Genomic DNA, 20,047 nt, shown 5'->3' with positions numbered 1-20,047 from the left:
GCACTTGCTACTTAAAGACAATTTCCTGAAGTTTGACGACCCTGTTCAATTTAAAAAGTTTACCGCTTCGTTATATGGCTTTTGTACTGTATTCGCTTTCCGTTTATATTTTGCAAAAGCATCTAAGAATGTCACGATTTTCCTGTAAGAGGTGCAAATGCGTAATAGGCACTAATGAATTCGATCACTGGATGTTATTTATTGCACGTAACAAAGTTAGCTTGAGATTCTCTAGCACCATGAAATTAACAAAAACAATTACAATTAATTTTTTCCCTGCATTTCAAACTTAACTGAAGCTCAAAAATCGACGAATTAAGACATGTATTTATAAGAAAGACCTACTTTAAAATGTGTTTTTCTAATCATATCTACAATTCTGATAATAAAACCTAGAATACTCTGAATAATTAAAATGTGACCTCACACTTAACCCGATTAACGTCACGTGACAAACTTCTACATGATTCATTCTCTTCAGTCATTAAGGGTTTTCGAAGATACAAATCCAGATTGAATTGACCACTATCAGCTGCATTTCAACCTATCAAATTCGTCGGCTAACATCGAACTTCAATACGATTGGTTGAAAATCAACTGATAAGAATCATTCCGATCTAGAGCTCTTTCTCCGAAAAGGGTTATTTCAAATTTCAAATTAACATATGACTATGACAAATGCCAGGCATCTACATTTACATTAATAAGTGGAGTGTGGAGTGGAGGTCGTTGTAAAGTTAAGTTCCTCGAACTAAACCATTAGTGGTTCCGTTTCCCGTTTTGAGTGTGTATCTTGAAGTTGTTTGTGTCAGTCGCTCGAAAACGGTATATAAGTTAACATGAACGGGAACGGTTCTCCTAGAAAAAAGCAGCGGACCGAGTCCCAAGAGGGCAAGATGACCGTCATTTTGGGGGCGCAATGGGGTGACGAGGGGAAAGGAAAAGTAGTTGATTTACTAGCTACTACTGCTGATGTCGTCTGCCGGTGTCAGGTAAATAATTGGTTATGCAATATTTTTTTCCTAGTTATCGAGAATTACTTAACCCCAGTAACTTCCATAACTTTGCAAGGTAAATTAGAATTTAGAATTAACATTTACTTCACGTTTTATTTCTTCCATTCATAGATTATGTATTCCACCCCTCATTAAAGCCCTCACCCATCTTTGTCCCTTACAAGATTGTATTCCTAACTGTAGTACAGAACTAGAGTATCACCACTATATTCTTACTACTTTCCTGATATTTAATAGATAGACAAAAATAAGAATACATTATTTTCGTGCTAGTTTTCTAATAAAAAAAGGCATTTTAGGGTCAAATTATTAAGTTTTCTTTAACTTCAATATCTACTTTCCATAAAAACCAAGACTAACCATTACTTAAGATCTATTTCAATGTGTCCATCAAACTTTGCCCGCAGTTAAAGTTGACAGCACATTAATAATATGCTCAGCCTTAGGACATAAATATTAAGGATAAAAGATGGCATGTGGCTACATTGCCAGTGGTTTTATTATCATTCTCATGCATTATCCAGAATTTACAAAATTTGCCTTTGGGACTCATCACTGCATGTAACCTGAATTTTTATATCTCAGAAATGCATTATTAGAAATGTCCTTTATTTATAATATAGAGAACTAGGTAGGAAGTAATTTCAAGATTTGGAGTTACTAACAGTCTGTATTTTATGCAGTTTTTTCTGCCATTAAAAAAAAAGTGAATATTATTCTTACAAAATCTTCCTTATTACCATAAGCTGGAGTAACTTATTGGTACTCTTACATAAACCTGAAGTTTTTTAAAATGGTTCATATTACCTAGCCACATTTGCATATCATTCTCTGGCTAGTGCCTGAAAATTAATTAATAGTTTGCAACCAAACACGCCTTGGAGAGGGACTGTTACTCCTTTGAATTTTGATAAGTAGACACAAGACAGGGTCACTTCGAGTTGTAAACTAGTTAAATGCTGGATAGCTTGTTTTTATAAGACTTGTTGATTTGTTTAAAACTTGAAGTAAACCGAAAGTTGAATTTCTAAATCAAATTAGATGTAAAACAATATCTTTTCCATAGGTTTTTTTCCTATACAGGCAACATGAGATTTTATAGTCTGAAATACTTAGAAAGTTTCAAGTTGTAAGTATTTAAATAGACACAAGTCAAATTTCTATGATATTAATCATTTTTATGACACATTTATTATTGTTGTTCGCAGCTATTAAGTAGCAATAAAGTACAAAAATCAAATTAAGGCGGAACGGTGGTAGGCATGAAAAAGTAATTAGGGGCACTTTTGATCTATAATATGTTTCCAACTATTTCTTCATCACTGGTAAATTTAGCGTTTTTACTATAAATATACCTTAAGTAGCTCTCTGTGACGCCACTGAAATTGGTATTATAAATCGTATTACTATAAAAGAACTCCTTTGTTACTGATAACTAGGACAACAAATTTATAATACTAAAAGGAGTTACTTTCTGAGATTAAAGCGTCTTGATGAACTGTATTTATACTGGAACAACGTGATAAGCAGCAATCACGATTCTTTTCTAATTATCGCAAACGTAGACACTTTTTGTGATGGAAATCGCTGATTAGATAGATTTTATTCTGTAACCAATTACATAATGAAAGCAAGTACTTTCATTTCATAACTTACCGAACAAATGAGGACAGTTAGTTGTTAAATTCTACCTATACAGGGGGCAACTTAAATATATACATATACATGCCATTTTCTCAACATCTTTTTATAGAAAAGGAAAATTTGTAAAAATCATATTTGAAGTTCATTAAGAAATGCTGGGTGCAAGGTAATGAAATGCAAATGGGATTGTGGTATCTCGTTTCGTTTGTCTCGTAGAATCCCACTTGTTACGTAAAACTGTAAAAGGTTTACTATATATGACTTCTATGGGAATAATATGAAGGAAAAAATCGTTTTCTTATTGGTTCATTTAAGAAGTAATTTCATTATAAACTTAATATGCTACCACTTCGTCAATGAATTATTTCGAGACATGCAATGTGGCGCCTCTGAAAATCCACATTTACACATTTTGGTCATTACAACGTTGTTCTAACGTAACGTTCATTTATACCCTTCATGGTGATACGTCGCCCTATTCCTCGTCCGAGCAGTAAAGGTTTCAAGTTGATTGAGTATTACGTTTTTGCTCTAATTTTCCTCGTTACTTTTTTGTTGTCTTTCATCCTTATTTTCCTTGTTATCCAGTGCTTAATTGTTATTTTCTTGAACCTATTACGCAAGTGCGCCTAAATTTCATGTGCATAAGCACGAAAGCCATTTGAATGTACCCTATTTAAAGTACAGAGTGTAACATATCATCATGGAGATATTTCAAGGGCTGATAATAGTCTGCTAAATAATTGAAAAACACTAATAGACCCATGGTCAAAAACATATATTCTTCAAATGACCGAGTTTCAGCTACGACATCTTAGATTACAGACCACAGTATGTAGACTGGACCTTCTTAATTTGCATTGCTGGATAATTTTTCAAATTCTACAAGAACGGTGATAAATACGAGGATACTTCAAGAGAATGAAAAGCTCGAGAATTGAAGAAGGAATTCTAATTTGGTATCAGAACTCATACAGGGTGTTCGAGTAAATAAAAATACAAAACATTGTACATGTCCCCAAAAACCATGACGCCCTGCAGATAACTACCGACGATTTTGAATTTTTGATGTAGAGAATTATGAAGAAAATAGGTGTATGAAATTTTTTAAAATTTAGCTCGAGGCATACGTGAGAAAACGTAATATATGAGGGAAAAGTGTGAAACTTTGCCACCCTGTATATCGAAAATAGTGCGGTTTTGATCATAGGCCTATTAGATATTTAAAATTATTTTGTAGAGTCCTATCGCCTCCTGAAACATCATCTCCACGGCGTTGCCTTACACCCCGTATAATGGAGCAGCAATTTTAGCTCTCTGATCAAGTGTCCCAATATTAATAAACATATTTATAGACTTTCGGTAATTGCACTCATGTTATTCATCACATGACTATAGCTCATATCGGGAAACTATAAATAATATGACTTAATATACCTTCACTCTTATTACATCCATAAATATGAACTTTTTAGCATTTTCGACAAATAAATATTTATGTAGTTATTTATGATTGTATTATTGACTTTTATTTGTTTTGTACATATTATTTAATACCCCATATAAAACGTACCCTTGTGAGAATTCTGAAGCATATGAACACATATTTTATGAATGCGAATTAGAAATGTAATCGTGGCCTGGAAGAATTCATAGGATTAGTTCGTTGAGTAGTCAGTATTAATCACCAGGCTTGACAGTGGGTTGACGGTTTAGGGTTTAAAGACCATTTTAATTCATTTCAGGGGGGCAACAATGCAGGCCATACAATTGTTGTCGATGGGGTGGAGTACGACTTTCACTTGTTGCCAAGTGGAATAATTCAGCCCAATGCCAAATCCGTAATTGGTAAGTCCTTTCGAGTTACTATTGGAATTTTCAACGTTAGAATCAAATGAAAATGAGATAGTGAGAATGCAGTCGAATGCAAACTGTATATTGAAAAGGAATTATCTAATTGTAAGTATCGACTTGAAGGATTTTAAGAGAGTTCAATCGAGGATAGGGAGAGTTTTTTCCATCGTCCCGAGTTCGGAGACACGTTTTAATAAGTTTTCCATAAATCTGAGGCTCCATTCTCTGCTACTGTTGTGTTTATGTTTAAAAATAGCCCAGCAGCATTTAGGGGATTGGATATCAACTCCTGTTATCTAATGGCAAAATATCCAGGACAATATTTATTCCTCACTTGCCAAGTTCACTGCTGTCCTAATTTTCACGGTCATGTGCTTTGGATGCTAAAGCTTTTTAACAAATTTATTTATTTTTTCGCGATGATCGACATTGCTTGCCGAAAATGGTTGTTATTCGGGGCCCGTCTCGTCCCAAATATTTACTAGATTCATGGTTTATCCGTCATAGTCTCAGGTTCACCTACAGACAAGAACTGAGGCGGTGATCCCTGATACGCGCATGCCTATGAGAATAATACCTATAGATTAATATTTTGTATTTTACAGAGATTTTGGCACTAAATTGTCGGGGATTGATAATTTTTTTGATTTTATTGAAATTTTATTAATATTTGCTTTTTTTTACATGTCTTGCCCATTCAGCGTGTCACGTGAAGCGTAGTTAGTTCCACCTAATTTTTTTATGCAAATGTGCAATGCGTTTTCCACACTCTAAATTATCTAACCTACTTTCCCATATAGATATGGTTTATACAGTTTCTGTTTTGTCATAAGCATTTCTTAAAATATCTGCTTATGCAACTTTTGGCAAAATACACTTGATCAGCTAAAAGTAAATGAAATTCAATGGGCTTAAATAAATAAATGAGTTTACGCCCTACTGTTTTCGTAACTGCATGTTGCATCTCTCGTCCCTTGCGATACGAATTATTGTTAGCAAATGATTACTGAATGTTATTGTTATTGTGCGTGTTAAGTAAATAATGTAGGTTTTTGCATGGTACAGAAAGGTACCTGATCGATTGCAAGACGTGCCAGTTGATATTAACCTATTTACGAAAGACTGACCGATATTCGATTATATTTTGCAGAAAGCGGTTTTACGATGCAGACTTGAATTACATCGAGAGGCCCCAAATTGTCGGATTGATACAAAGAGATGCCTAATGACAATGTGAAATTCATTAGGGAAAAGTCGCGCCTTCGTGCGTCAGTCGGGATGACGACGTCGACACCACGAGCCCTGACAACTACATGTTCGGACAAACATGAACTAAGCTATTTTTTATAGAGGGGGAAAACCTTCTAAAGGTACCCGGTCTGATGGACTGGCGACCGGGTTATGTGGGATTCACTCCCTGAAGGGAGGCGCCTACCCACTAAAAACCCACCTCTCTTCACCGTTGTTCCCCCCCGGAACCGCCTAAAGGCATTACTTCAGGGGGGTGGTGGCATCGATATGAACTAAGTTACTTCTTTTCGATTAAAGGCTTTTTAAAATAATTTAAAAACAACCTTATTGTCTTACAAGAAGTAACACGAACTAGATCAGACTTGCAGCATAACTGCTTAACTGAATATTATGAGAAGAGTGATAATCTTAGCTATTCTAGGGGTGGTTTTATACAGTTATCCATCGATGAGTTTTTAATGAGGTCCAATATAGAGTCCAATGATTTATATTGACAATGTCATTAAATAGGCTGACGTGGACTACATGACTCATGTTCTTGACATTAAAGTGTCTATAACTTCCGACGAAAACAAAATTAAAAGTTTTAGTTAACAAAGGGCACTCTCGGTAAACATTTATTTCGACTTACCTATCTACTTAAAGGTTTAATAGAAAACTATTGAAAATACTAACAATGGGATTGAACGTGAGCAAAAATGGTTGACAATTAAACGTTCGGATAACGGGGAGACCTATAGGTGTCACACCGCCCTTTGTCTTGATTACTGCCTTTATCCTAGCTGGCATAGAATTCGCCAAGTTTTGGCACGTATCTACTGGAAAAGAGTCCAAAGTTTCTCTTTGTTTCGTTTTGCGCCACGAAAATTCCATGACGCTCAGGTCAGGACTGCTCGACGGCCAAGATAACACATTTAAATTGTTATTCCCGAACCAACTTTTTGTCGATTTAGCCGTATGGCACGCCGCACCATCCTGCTGAAAGGTAAAATCTCGATTCGGAAATTGGTCTGCTGTGGTGGGAAGGAGATCGTTTTGAAGAATCACCTGGTGTTTTATCACGGCGACGATGCCATCTACTGCTTGATACCTTCCCACACCCTTCGCTGACATGCAGCCCCATGTCATAACGCGCTGTGGGAATTTTCCTGTCCTTTTTATACAGTCATTGTGGAACGCTTCTTTTTTCGATCTAATGATCCTTTTCCGAAAATCACCAATACACACATCAGAACAGGACCCATCGCTGAAAATGACCTCCGACCAGTCCTCTACAGTCCAATTGACTTTTGTTTCAGCCCAAATGAGTCTTGCTCTTTTTTGCTTTCCAGTAAGTGGCGGTTTCTCTTTTGCCTAAAACGCTCTAGCTTAATTTTTAATCTCAAAGTTCACAATAATTGAAGTTGTACCTTGTAAAAACCTAATCCAGATTGATGAATCCACTTCCAACAGCATTCCTTAGATGCATTTAAACCTGCTTCGGCGTTCCACAACGCTGTTACAGCTCTTAACGTATTCCTTCGACCATTTTTACAAACTCTCATAAGCGTCCTTTGGTCAGCATTTGTTACGATTGTGGTGGTCTGCCGGTACTTCTACCTTTAATTGCGATGGTGCCGGTTTCTCGATGGTGCCTTAAGAGATGTCACTAACAGTAGATTTTGATGAATCCAGTTCATTGGCAATTTGGATGACTCTTGTTCCCCGTACAATGTTTCTTCGTTATAAATCCTCTTAATTTGACATTAATAGAGCTTTTCCGCGTCCCATTTTTAGTGTAACGGACACTGGTAGCTGACAGTGACCTTAACAAAACATAGCAATTGTTCTTCCGATGCGTATGTAGTAAATAGGACATAAATAAACAAAATTCCTAATACTTAGTCGTCAACCATTTTTGCTCACGTTCAATTTTATTGTTAATATTTTCAATAGTTTTTTGTTAAACCTTTAAATGGATTGGTAAATCGAAACATGTTTTCCGAGAGTGCCCTTTATTAACTAGAACTTTTACTTTTGTTTTTGTCGGAAGTTCTGGGGACTTTAACATCAAGAATATGTTTGTCCGAACATGTGGTTGTTAGGGCTATTTGTATTGCTAATACGAATTTTAGTTATTGTTTTTTAAACGGTGAGATATGTTTATTCATTGAAAATCGAAATCTGCTTGCAAGGACCTCTTCAATGTCGCATCACATCCCCGTCGACAAGTCGATCAATGCAGTTTATTTTTAAATTTTACTGTTTAAAACGGAAAAAAGTGCCTCATTTTCAATGCATACTTTCATTTTTTATGACATAAACTTAACATATTAAGCTTTCCAATGTCGTTGCAGCCGCTAAAACACAATTTTTTTTATTGAAAAATATACAGTAGTATACGTAAATTTTAAGAAAAAAACTATCTATTAGAGCAATTTCAATCGGAATCTGTTTTTTCCTTTATGGAAAGGTATTATCAGAAGCCTTCTGGCGAACAATTCTATTGAAAAAATAATAATAAAAGTAATGGAAGCAATATAGGTTGAACCGTCGGTGTTTAGTACTCTAATGTGTTTCCTTATGTGCTCAACTTTTGTTTTGGACGTTAGAAAGCTCGTTCCTCGCTACCTCCATTACTCTCTTTCACATTTCCTTTATGTCAATAACAATACCACTATTTGCTAAAACGGATATAAATAATGAAAATAGTTTATTTGACCCATTTTATAATTATTCATCGCTAGCAATAAGAAAATTTAAATGACTTACACAATTACATTGAGGATTTTCACTTACAATTTCACATTTTAAAGACAGTCGGTCCTACTTCAATAAAATTGTTCATCGGGCGATTTCTGACGATACTCTTTCATGAAATGTGAAACAAGGTGCAGTTAATATTGCTTTAATAGTTTTGATCTTAAAGGTGACACCTATTTTTTAGCATAAAAACGTATGCCAATAGCAAAAGGAAGGAGTGGACACGACCAAATATATCTGTACAGGGTGTTTCTGAATAGATGGTAAAAACATTAATGTCCGAATCCTGAGCGAAATTTAAGACGAAAAGTTCATATAAAGACGTCCGAAGATGCTCTGGCTGGTTAAAAAGCACTTTTTCCCATATCTTTCTAATTACTTGTTCATTTTTTATTGAAACTTGCTGAAAATTTGTGCATTATTCTTTTATTTTGTTGTGTTAATTAGCAACTTTCTGGGCACATCCATAGGTCACCTGCAGCGTGCAAGCAATTTCTATTACAGAAAATGACAATCATAATGAAACTGTTAACGTGAAAGATTCTTACTATGTGAAAATGTTACTGTTCTGAGTCATACATTATTCAAAAAGTAATTATTTCTGACTGAATTACGCTGAATTCGAAAAAAAGGACAGAAATTTTTTATTTAAAAAAGTCTAATTCATAAAAAAACAATATTTGATTGATAATTCAAAGGAAAAAAATATAATCAACAAATTTCTGTTAAGGGTAGTTGGAAAAATGCTTGATAAAACTTATGATAGTTAAAGGCCCTTATGATGCGATTATTACCTACAATTTCATTCCATTATCTTAATCGGAAAGAAAGTTATTTTAAAAAATATCCCAATGATAGAACCCGTTTCATGGACCATATCTTAGTAACGGTACTCCGTTGGATCAATATTCATCGGAACTTTGTCTACTATTTTTGGCTCTACTCTAATCTTAAGTTTTGTACCCACTTTCCTAAACGCCCTGTATATTTACACTTTGATTTATAATTTGAACTTAATCCTCATTTTGTGGTCTCTTTATGGATTCCAGTAGTTTTTGTATCGCATTACTTTTTTTGTTATAGGAAACGGTGTGGTCATTCATCTTCCACAACTCTTCGACGAGATCGAAAAAAATGTCAAAAAGGGCATGAAGAATTGGGAAGAGAGACTTATTATTTCTGATCGGTGAGTTAAGAGTTCTTCATAATGGAAATTATTCAGTGTATTGATATAGTAACATGTGGAGATTTTATAAATAAGTTGATACGTTGAATATCTGTTTATCAACAATACGTGGAACGATTTAAAAAAAAACGTCATAAAACAAAGTGCCTTTTTCTTTAATGACAGTTTTTATCTGTTTGATAATTTTTTTGTATCTCGAGTAATTTCGACGTATTTCGTACAAGTTGTATTCTATACCTATTTAAAACTTTTTCCGAAATATTAACTATTTAAGCAGAAGTATGGCATCATAGCTTAAGTTCGGTCCCTCTATAAACCCAACGCTTGCAAAATTTTGACATACATAAGAAACGCATTACTGTCAAAATAATAGTAATTTGACATGAACAAATTACTTGAGCGTCAGCCATGATTTAGCAACTCGGTCTTAATCTTGTAACTGTTCCCCTTGTGTAAATTTCAATGGTGAGTGTTGCAAAACTGATCTCTCGGCATACTAATGATTCCCCTTATTGACCAAAGTTTTTTGAGTATTGACGTACATATCAAAAACCTTCTAAAGGGTGATCGTTAAAAAAAAAGTCAAATAAGCCTGGAAATATCATAGGCATGTCTTAGATTAATTCATCTGTCATCGAGCATCAGTCAGATATTTGATGGTAAATTTTAAATGGCTTAATCAACTCTCCATTCTTATACTTCACTGCCTACTGTTCAGTTTTTCTTAATGATCACCTGTTAACTAAGATTACATTAGGGCTCATTTGGTATTCGATCTCCACCAAGCGGTAGACGGACTGCAGGAACAGGAGAAAATTCAAAAGGGGCAAGGCATTGGAACGACTAAGAAGGGAATTGGGCCGACTTATTCATCCAAAGCCACTAGAAATGGAATCCGAGTCGGAGACCTCCTAGGGGATTTTGAAATATTTAGGGAAAAGTAAGTTTTAATTTTTGTATTACATGAATAAAGGGTGGTAATAAAACAAAATTTAAGTTTATGTTGAAATGTCAGTTAGGCCATTTACTGTTTACCATCAAACATCTGACAACTGATATCTGATGAACCACGACGTACGGCCTCGTCGTGGTTAAGTTCATCAGATATCAGTTGTCAGATGTTTGATGGTAAATAGTAAATGGCCTAACTAACATTTGAATATTTTTTTAAATAATCACCCGTTATAACATGTATTAAGAATGCAGTTTTTTCATTAGCAATAAATATGAGCATTAAATACAAGTGTTGTATTTAAGATTTAAGGCCTTAATGTCCATACATCAGAGGATGTTTCCCAGTCTGGAAGTTGATGTCGAGGAAGAATTGTCTCGTTATCAAAAATATGCCACAAAAATTCGGCCCCTCGTCTATGACACCGTCTCATTTCTAGATAAGGCAATCAGAGAAGGGAAGACAGTTTTGGTAGAGGGCGCCAATGCTGCAATGTTGGATATAGATTTTGGTAAAAAACAAACAATCTTGTTCATATCTACATGTTTATAATAAAAAAACTTTGTTTTTAAATGTTCTGGCCTAATATTTCGCGAGTACTGATTTCTTTCACCTAAATACGCTTTAATGATTCCAGGCACATATCCGTACGTAACATCCTCAAATTGTACAGTTGGGGGGGTGTGTACTGGATTAGGTATTTCTCCATTAAGAATTGGCTCGATAATAGGAGTTGTCAAAGCGTATACTACCAGGGTAGGGGATGGACCCTTCCCAACAGAATTGCGAAATGTAAGTATTTATTTTTCTTAAAACTCCGTTCAAAGCGTTCAAATAATTGTAAATAGTTTTTTCAATAAACCACTTAATTTCGTGTATTGTTTGGGTCATTTAAACTCGAAAGTTGGTAAAAAAACAATATTAAACGTTGTTCTCCTGTAACACAGCAACGAAAATAAATAGGACTCATGTTTATAAGAGCACCTCTCTTTAAAATGTCCTTTTATAATTGTTTCTGAAAACCTGATCGTGAAGCCTGGTACACTGTATAAATGAATGTATTTTGTTACAGGAAATTGGTGAGTTGATGCAACAAAGGGGCGGCGAGATTGGAGTAACAACAAAAAGGAAAAGGAGGTGCGGTTGGTTGGATGTGTTCCTACTTCAGTATTCTACTAAAATTAATGGGTATACAGCTTTTTGTGTCACGAAGTTAGATATTTTAGATACACTTAAAGAAGGTACGCCAACTTCCGAGTATATTTGACTACCTGATTTGCATGATTTTTAATCAATTTCAGTAAAAATAGCTGTCGCTTATAAATTAAATGGAAAGAAAATTAATTACATGCCGTCTACGGCGTCAGATCTAGCCAAAGTTGAGGTTGGTATTTTGTACTGTAGTTTTGACACTGATTGTTCAGTCAAATTTTGGTCTGTATAGTGCGAGTATATTACAATGCCGGGGTGGGAAGCTAGTACCGAAGAAGTAAGGGATTTCAGTGACTTGCCGAAGAATGCACAAAATTATATCAACAGAATTGAAGAACTTGTTGATGTTCCTAGTAAGTATGTTTAAAATTTAATTTAGAAAAATTTTTCATGAACTTTTTTAAATCGCCGTGAAATGCGTCTCTTAAATCCGCCGAAATTGCATTAGTGTTAAATTTCATTTCAGACAGAGTGTGTGACATTTAGATGTTTGATTCATGTGATAACATAATGCATATTACACACAAAAACTAGAAAACCAATTATGATTAAAATTCCAATCTAATATGGAATCGAGCAATTTCATGCTGTGAAATCACTTCATTGTGGTTCTCACACATTAAAACCGAACATTAAAAGACAATTTGTCTTTTAATGTTCGGCCCAGATGCATTAATTGCGTTTGGTAATGATCGCCTGTGATTGTTTCCGTAGGTTTTAACAACTGATAATGAACTACGCCAAGCTGGTCCGATCAAATGCAAAGGATCGTCTTGCAACCGTGAATATTCGGTTAAGTTGATTACACGATATCTAATCTATTTATTTCGGTCATTACTTACCACTAAAGCCTTCTATAAGAAACTGTCGGAAGCAAAGTTATGCACTTGTTACCACTTTAAATTGCATTCTTTACGCCCATTTGTCACGACATACAAAAGATGAAATGTGGTTAATTCATGTTACTAATGTTTTGCTTTTGTTTCAGTAAAATGGATCGGCGTTGGCAAGGGGAGAGAATCTATAATAAAAATAAATTAGCAGATATGAAAGAGCTCAGTACCAAATACACAACGTATTACTTTTAATATAGCTAAACACTGTATATTTCGAGTTTCCAAACTTCATATTCTTCACCTATTTAAAACAATATTTCAGTATAAAACGTCGGTCAATTCAATTAATGGCGTTGTCGATCGTCGCTTAAAAGTAACGATGTAATGTTTTTAGTTACGGATGATTATGCTAAGTATTGTAAAGTGCTGCTGTTGTTGAAACGCACCAATGTTTTGAATCTATCGAGTGGCCCAAGTTGAATGTATAGGGTAGGAAAATTACGACATTTATATAGAAAATTTCAATAACTATAAAAGAGAAAAAAGTTAATTGTGTACTCTCGATGTCTTCTTGGAGGCAAATCTAGTGGATGAAATAACAATTTTTGGATCGTCTTTGAGTTTCTAGCTAGAAAAATTATTTTGGCTTTTTTTCGTAAAATCCTCATCATTTAATTACATTAGTTACCTAAATATTATTGATGGTACAATTTTTTGAGTAGATTACGAGAATGTTGAAGAACTATTTATAGTTCCATCCAAAATGATTGGCATTAGTAAAATGTAAGTTTCAATATGTCTCATTGATGTTTGAAGATGTTCAAAATTTTGTGTCTGAATCAGTAATAATAACTGAGATTAGATTAGGTACCTTTAACTTGGGTCACCCAGTATAGCTTTATTTAGTTAGTAGGATTTTAGAGAACTTTTCTTATGTTGGGTCATGGTAATAAATGAAGGGCCTGAGCTAAATGGAATAGTACTTTGTTAATGATTGGTTCTGTGATAATGCTAAAAATTGTTTGTTTGAAAGTCGAGCTTTTTCTCTTTTCGAGAGAAAGAGACTTCGTAGACTTCTGGTGCCTTTATTATGTCGTTTGTGTATGACTAAAACAGAATAACAGTTTTGCTTTTATATGCTGAAACGAGACAGTTTGTATATTGTACCTAGTACAACAAATAGGTTCATATCAGAAAACACTTTATAACTTCGAGAGTATAATGCATTGATACGAAATTGGATGGCATTTCACTATACTACTGTTTTCAGATGTAAGATTGTGTAAAGCGCGGCTATTATTAACTTGCAAAAGAAAGAAAAAAGTCCCCAGAAGAGAAGACGATGTTTCTAATACTTTTTAAGTTGTTTCTTTCGTTTTAAATTTACCGAATCACAAAGTCCACTTTAGCTCAGCCCTTATACTCGTTAAAAGGAACAAAATAGTTCTTGATGTTTATCAATAACAGTGAAATATGGTATAGAATTTCCCAGGAAAAAGTTTATGGTTTTCAGATGCAGTAATGAACTTTAAACAGGACGGTTATGGATCATGCACGTAAGTATTAGTTCTGGTTAGAACCACAAACCTCGAAAGATAGGGACTGCAAAGAAAATTGTTGCAATTTTGTAGTTGAAATAAAACAGAACATGCTCTTACCGTTAAAATATTTTTATCGTTACATTCTCTAGTTACAAACTCTAGAGCTAAAATATACTAAATGTGTCTAGTACAAATTATCGTTGTGAAGACTTGTGGTTCTCCAGAATCTTATAATAGCCCACGTTTTGTATGTCTATCGTATTTTGTAAAAAATAGCTTGAAAATTATTGGCAATTCTTAATTCCAAGCTGCTGTTTAATGTTAGTTAAAGTTGTGTAGGTTGTCAACTCGAGTGCCTATAAGAGACCCATACACGAGAGGGCTTATCTGCGTTAATTCACAAATATTTGATCATCGGACGCGTATGTTATATTATATGTTTTTTTTAAGGCAAAGAAATCAATGATGGTTGGCGTGAGTGTCTGGAAGAGAAAGTTTTGTGTTAATTCTTTCAGGTTCATTTCGCGCGCGCTATATTCAATGCAACAATGGAACAATGAATGAAGTTTTAAAGTATCCGAGATAAACATAAGTTAGATTTAGAATTTAGTGCTTTCACAATCTTATTTGGTGGCTGGTGGTTGTGCGTGCACCATAAATATTTTTATGGGCTGGAAACGCGATATTTCTTTACGTTTCGATTTGAAATATCGCTATAATAGATTTTTACAGGCATAGTAATGTCGATTTCGATGGTAGGTCATAGTAGAGATGTATGGATAACTTTAGGAATGTTATAAATCGTCAAGGTTTTTCCTAGATTATTTCTCATCGCGTCCTGTACTGACGTACTTTTTTAATGGTCCATGCACACTATTATCCAAAGGTTGAAGTTTGTGACTCCAACCTAGGATGAAACGATAGTACTAACACTATTGCCTTTAATTAGACTCAAAACGCCCATAATAAAATGTGAATCATCGTTCTCGAATAACATTATAAGGCGTTCGCCAAGTGAAAGATCGATATCGACGGGTGAAAGACCTAAACAATCGTCTTCCAATGGAAGAAAAATCAGGATCTTGGATCAAGTGGAAATAAAAAACCATCATGTGCTATGGAGCAACGCAGTGATGTACCTGCACATCGATATCGATAAGACACTAATGTGATAAAAACATGTAGAGAAGAAAGAAAGCAAAGGCTACAGGGACGAAGCTTTTCGCAACAATAGAAAGGAACACCAGACTGACCGCACTAAATAAAATCACGCACATCAAGACCGTTATTTAACCGTAGCTGACCTATACTTTAGCAGCCAAATCGGATCTATAGAAGCTGCAGGCAGTAGAAAACATTGGACGGAGGGGGGCTTCGGACGCGTCTGGGTATGTCAGTAAGGGCACAATAAGGAGAGATTTCGCCACGGCTAATTAGTGTCAACTAGCTCTGCCTGTAAGACCGGGACTCCCCATGGGGGGGGGGCACTGTCTCCAAAAACATCAACAAGGCATTCTTTTTCTGGAATTGTGAAGAAAAGTGCCAGATGATTTGCCTGGTTTTTAACTTAATTATTCCTAACCGACAACCCGCAAGGCAGAAGTAAGTCAAAGACGACAGAGAAGCTTTCATGAGCCCCCTGTCGGTGGCGGAACATCAAGCCAGGTCCTGGGAAGCATAATAGATTCACAGATAGACTCTCAAAGAACTGAACTAAGGCCGAAAAGGCTGGTCTAGGCTTATCCCGGCAAACAAAACAAAAAGTGATAGTTCCGCTTGAAAACAATGAGAAAACAGAAAAAATGGTCTTTCTTTATACACCCGAAGGAATTGGCACATTTGGCACTCCAAGGAGGACCCTTATTTATAAAATGATCTTTGAAAAGGATTCTTAAACACATAGAAAAATTTGTTTAAATCCCGTTCTGGCAACTACGTGATTGGGCTTTGGCGGAACGGTGATGCCTTCAGCGATGTCCCAAGTGTCGCAAGGTTGGAAATCGTGACCATCCAGGACAATTTGCAAATTATCGAAGAATGCACTAACCAATCTGCTCTGTAGATACGAGGTATGCTAATAAATACACAAACGCACTTCTACGGGTGGTAATCCAAAAGTAATTGAAGGTTTTTTTTTTGCGATAGTTACCCAACCCAACCCCACTTTCTCTGTGACCGAGAATATCTATAAGTATCATATGATATGCAATTTTATTAATACTGAACAAAATATATTATATTAACACAACTACCTGTGCGTTAGCCCTGTAGCTATTTTAAGTTGATGTGCCCAAGATCTTCTTTTATGGATATTAGTGCAATGTCGTGGTGGAATAGCATATTTCGTTAGGGTAGAACAAATGCCCTTTTTTTTTAAGTTGAACTTGTTTTACTGCTCTGAAAACAATATCTGACAGTGTCCGTTCTTGTGGTTTTGCGTTCCACTTTTCGCACCATGGGGAATGAAGCGAAAATGACGTGTATTTTCTTACATTACACATGTACGCCATTTTTACTCGCCAAATCTTTGAATCTGGCCCTAAGCAGATCTCAAGCGATTGAAAATTGTTTCTTTGTATGGACTTTACGGATTTATACGGACTCTGTTATTCGAGCGACACATTTTTAAACACTCTTACCAGCAAGATCGAGTAAAATTTCAAATTTCCATTTTTTTTTTAGCGCGAGGGTTTTACTCGTTAAAATTTAAGTTCATTCAATCGTGTGGATTTTTTCTTTATATATACAGGGTGAGTCGGGAGGATCGTGCCAAACTTCAGGAGCGTGTTGTACATGAAAAATAAATGTAAAAAAACTCAAATGTTGTTATTCGATTTTCGTTTGTTTACAAGTTATAGCGTAAATAAAATTAAAACATAAAATTTAAAAAAATTATAAATTTCATAAGAAATATGGAATTTATTATGAAATTTATAATTTTTTTAATTTTTTTGTTTTAATTTTATTTACGCTATAACTTGTAAACAAACGAAAATCGAATAACAACATTTGAGTTTTTTTACATTTATTTTTCATGTACAACACGCTCCTGAAGTTTGGCACGATCCTCCCGACTCACCCTGTATATATATATATTTTTTTAAAATTTATTTCTCTACAACGCGGGTAATCCCTCTCATCTAAAGATCGCTATTTATGCCAAATCTATGACTTCATTTTCCTAGATGCAATATAACTACGGATTTAAAAACGTAGCAAAGGATTTTTACAAGTATTATTCGCGTAATATTGTCGAAGCGTACCTCGATTTTTCTATAGACATTTTTCTTGTTGTTTTTTTTTGTGAAATGAAACTCAACAGAAAAATGATTCAGTAGTATTGAAAAGTTCGAAATATGGAACATGTATAAGTATTATGTTTTAGAACCAGCTGTTCAAGTGTCCGCGGCAGATGTTAAGGTTGATTTCTCATACAAAGCGTTGCAAAAGTCAGGGCAGCTACTGCGGAACGGTATTCTCCGTCTTAATTTAAGATTAACGTTCTTTTCTTTTTCTGAATCGCATCCTCAACTAATTATGACTATTTGAAAGTGGTGTTGGTCAGGTGATTTTTTTTAGAATACGTGAAGTGGCACAGACGTGAAATTTGACCAGTAGTAATAAGGCTGGATCCAGTATAATTTTACGGAACGCAAAGAATATTGAGGAAAAACGCGGTTTAGAAAAAAAGTTCGGGTTTTATCTTACAGAATATGTTCCTAAGGTTACGGCCCGCGCTTTTGTAACATCCTATATTAAGACCGTTTCTGGCGAGTTGATTACCATAGATGGGAAAAAATCTTAATGCAAAAGTGGAAAATTTTCCATTAAATAGAAAAAAAAATTCTAATGTGAGAAAGAACATCGCAATGTCATTAGAAATACACTTTTTGTAAATCTTTAATGAAAAATGTTTTTTCATCGTTTGATAGATTTTTCGTGAGACTCAAAGTTCACTCAAGTGATGACGTTTGATTCACTCGTTTTTGAATTATTTGCGTAATTTTTATATGCAAAAAGTTCGAAAATGGATGAAAATCAAAAGTCAACATATTTTATATTTTTTTAATATCAGAAACCAAAACTACACGTAATAAATTGTGATAAAGTTTATAGCGTCATTGCAATATCATAAAGAATGTCTTGAGTCATCGAACTCCTCATACTTTCTGATATTTTAGGGGGAATCTTACAACTTTTGTATTTGATATTTTTTCCATCTTTTACTGAAACTCGCCAGAACCAGTCTGAATACAGGTGGTCCGGAAACGACTTTCTTAAAATGCAGTGTCGGATTCTGTGAGTCATTTTATGAAGAATAAGTTTCGGTTAGAAAAATTCGTATGAAGGCAAGTCCGCAAACGTTTCATTTCCTAAATTCGGAAATGTTACAATTTCCAATTTTTTCTTAAGATTTCACTTTTTAACCCCAACTAACCAGAACTGCTTTGATTTTACACGTACCAAGTTGAAATTTTTGTACTGGAATTTGAAATCCGAACAATTAGATTTAAAAAGTTGTCGTTCATACCTACCGAGTAATTCTTTTCCCGAGGTCAGACCCTCTTGCTTCATCCCAATTTTTTTTGTACATCGCTCGAAGCAAAATTCCTAAAATTCCGATTCGCATCTTTATGCATTTTTTTTTTTTTTTTACATTATCCGTATCCGCAGCGGTGTTCGACCTATTGGTGGAAGCACGAACAACAATAATGTTATTTTGATTTACCAGTATTTGAAAATCTTCAGGGAACATGCATGAAACTGATTACAATCGATGGATAAAATACCGGGTAAATAGCTTCGAAGCAGTTCGGGATGTGAAAAATAAACAAAAGAGAAAAATTTCTAAATTGAACAAGGAGTTCGAATTTTTGGTCCTGAGCGGCCAACAGGGATTCCAAAAGAGTTTAGGATAGCAATGGGGGTGGTCCTACAGAAAGAATGACCCTGTGAACTCTGAGGCCGATTATTAAAATCTAGTTTTTCTGATTTTACGGGATAATTAAAAAATTAATTTAAAATCGAACATTGAAGCAGTTGTGAAGGGGAATTTTACAAGAAAAATTGAAATTTTAGGACGTCTAGGATGCGAAGCGTTTTGGAATCTACGTTTACATGAACTTGTCTTCATAAAGTGAACCAAGCGGTCGCATTTTGAAGTTTAACAAAGCATTTTCCAGACACCCTGTATAAGGAATTAATAATGCAACAAAAAACAGTGCTGAACTTGCCGCCTAGTACTATTTACCAGATTTTTTAATAAAAATATCATCAAATGCTAAAAAATATCTATTTATTTTCCGTAAAATTCATGGTCGATTAAGAATTTGTTGAATGGATATGGATTATTGCATAGCTTTAAAGATAAATCAGACGGCCTATTTTGTGATTTTGTTTGCCAGTTTTTAAACATTGTATTATGTATTATACAGATTTTAAACATTAACTATTTTTGAGATAAACGCAATACTGTGTGTTAGAATCTCTCGAAGTATTGAGGGTTACCAAATTCGAATAAAAGTGTACTTAACAAACATGTTTTTCTTTGTTTCTTCCATACAATGTAGTTCAGTTCAATGAGCGTCAAACTAATTGCGTAATAAGGACTGCATAAGAGTCTAAGGTTTCAAACCAGTCGAGTTGACTCTTGCATGTACAGGATGATTGTTATGCTTTCCTCACTAGATATGTAATTTAAATCTAAATTAAGAGTTTATAAAATGTCGTTGTATCCTTCTTTTCCCAAAATCCCTTCGATTCTCACGATGCCATCCACAGCTGTGCCAGGAAAACAATCTCAAACCTCGATT

At 34.7% G+C, this 20,047-nt stretch overlaps 1 protein-coding gene across 1 annotated transcript; it reads left to right on the top strand.

The window, feature by feature from the left end:
* The first annotated feature begins 599 nt into the window (after positions 1-599).
* Positions 600-19,771, top strand: AdSS (adenylosuccinate synthetase). Its single transcript, XM_066298656.1, has 10 exons — positions 600-992; positions 4,406-4,508; positions 9,591-9,693; positions 10,451-10,633; positions 10,951-11,156; positions 11,283-11,437; positions 11,718-11,886; positions 11,947-12,029; positions 12,090-12,210; positions 12,846-19,771. The coding sequence occupies exons 1-10, from the start codon at positions 840-842 to the stop codon at positions 12,896-12,898; spliced, it is 1,329 nt and encodes a 442-aa protein (XP_066154753.1). The 5' UTR covers positions 600-839; the 3' UTR covers positions 12,899-19,771.
* The last annotated feature ends 276 nt before the right edge of the window (positions 19,772-20,047 follow it).

Source organism: Euwallacea fornicatus, chromosome 31, assembly GCF_040115645.1.
Source record: "Euwallacea fornicatus isolate EFF26 chromosome 31, ASM4011564v1, whole genome shotgun sequence".
NCBI lineage: Eukaryota > Metazoa > Arthropoda > Insecta > Coleoptera > Curculionidae > Euwallacea > Euwallacea fornicatus.
Note: the sequence above shows the minus strand (reverse complement) of the source record. Positions and strands in the feature narration are given on the sequence as shown.

What these genes read in the sequence shown, in the direction of transcription:
- AdSS (XM_066298656.1), top strand. Translation starts at nt 840, where the DNA reads ATGAACGGGAACGGTTCTCCTAGAAAAAAGCAGCGGACCGAGTCCCAA. An exon ending in TTTGAAATATTTAGGGAAAA is followed by an intron (nt 10,634 to 10,950) that starts GTAAGTTTTAAT and finishes GTTGTATTTAAG; the next exon opens with ATTTAAGGCCTTAATGTCCA. An exon ending in CAGATCTAGCCAAAGTTGAG is followed by an intron (nt 12,030 to 12,089) that starts GTTGGTATTTTG and finishes TGGTCTGTATAG; the next exon opens with TGCGAGTATATTACAATGCC.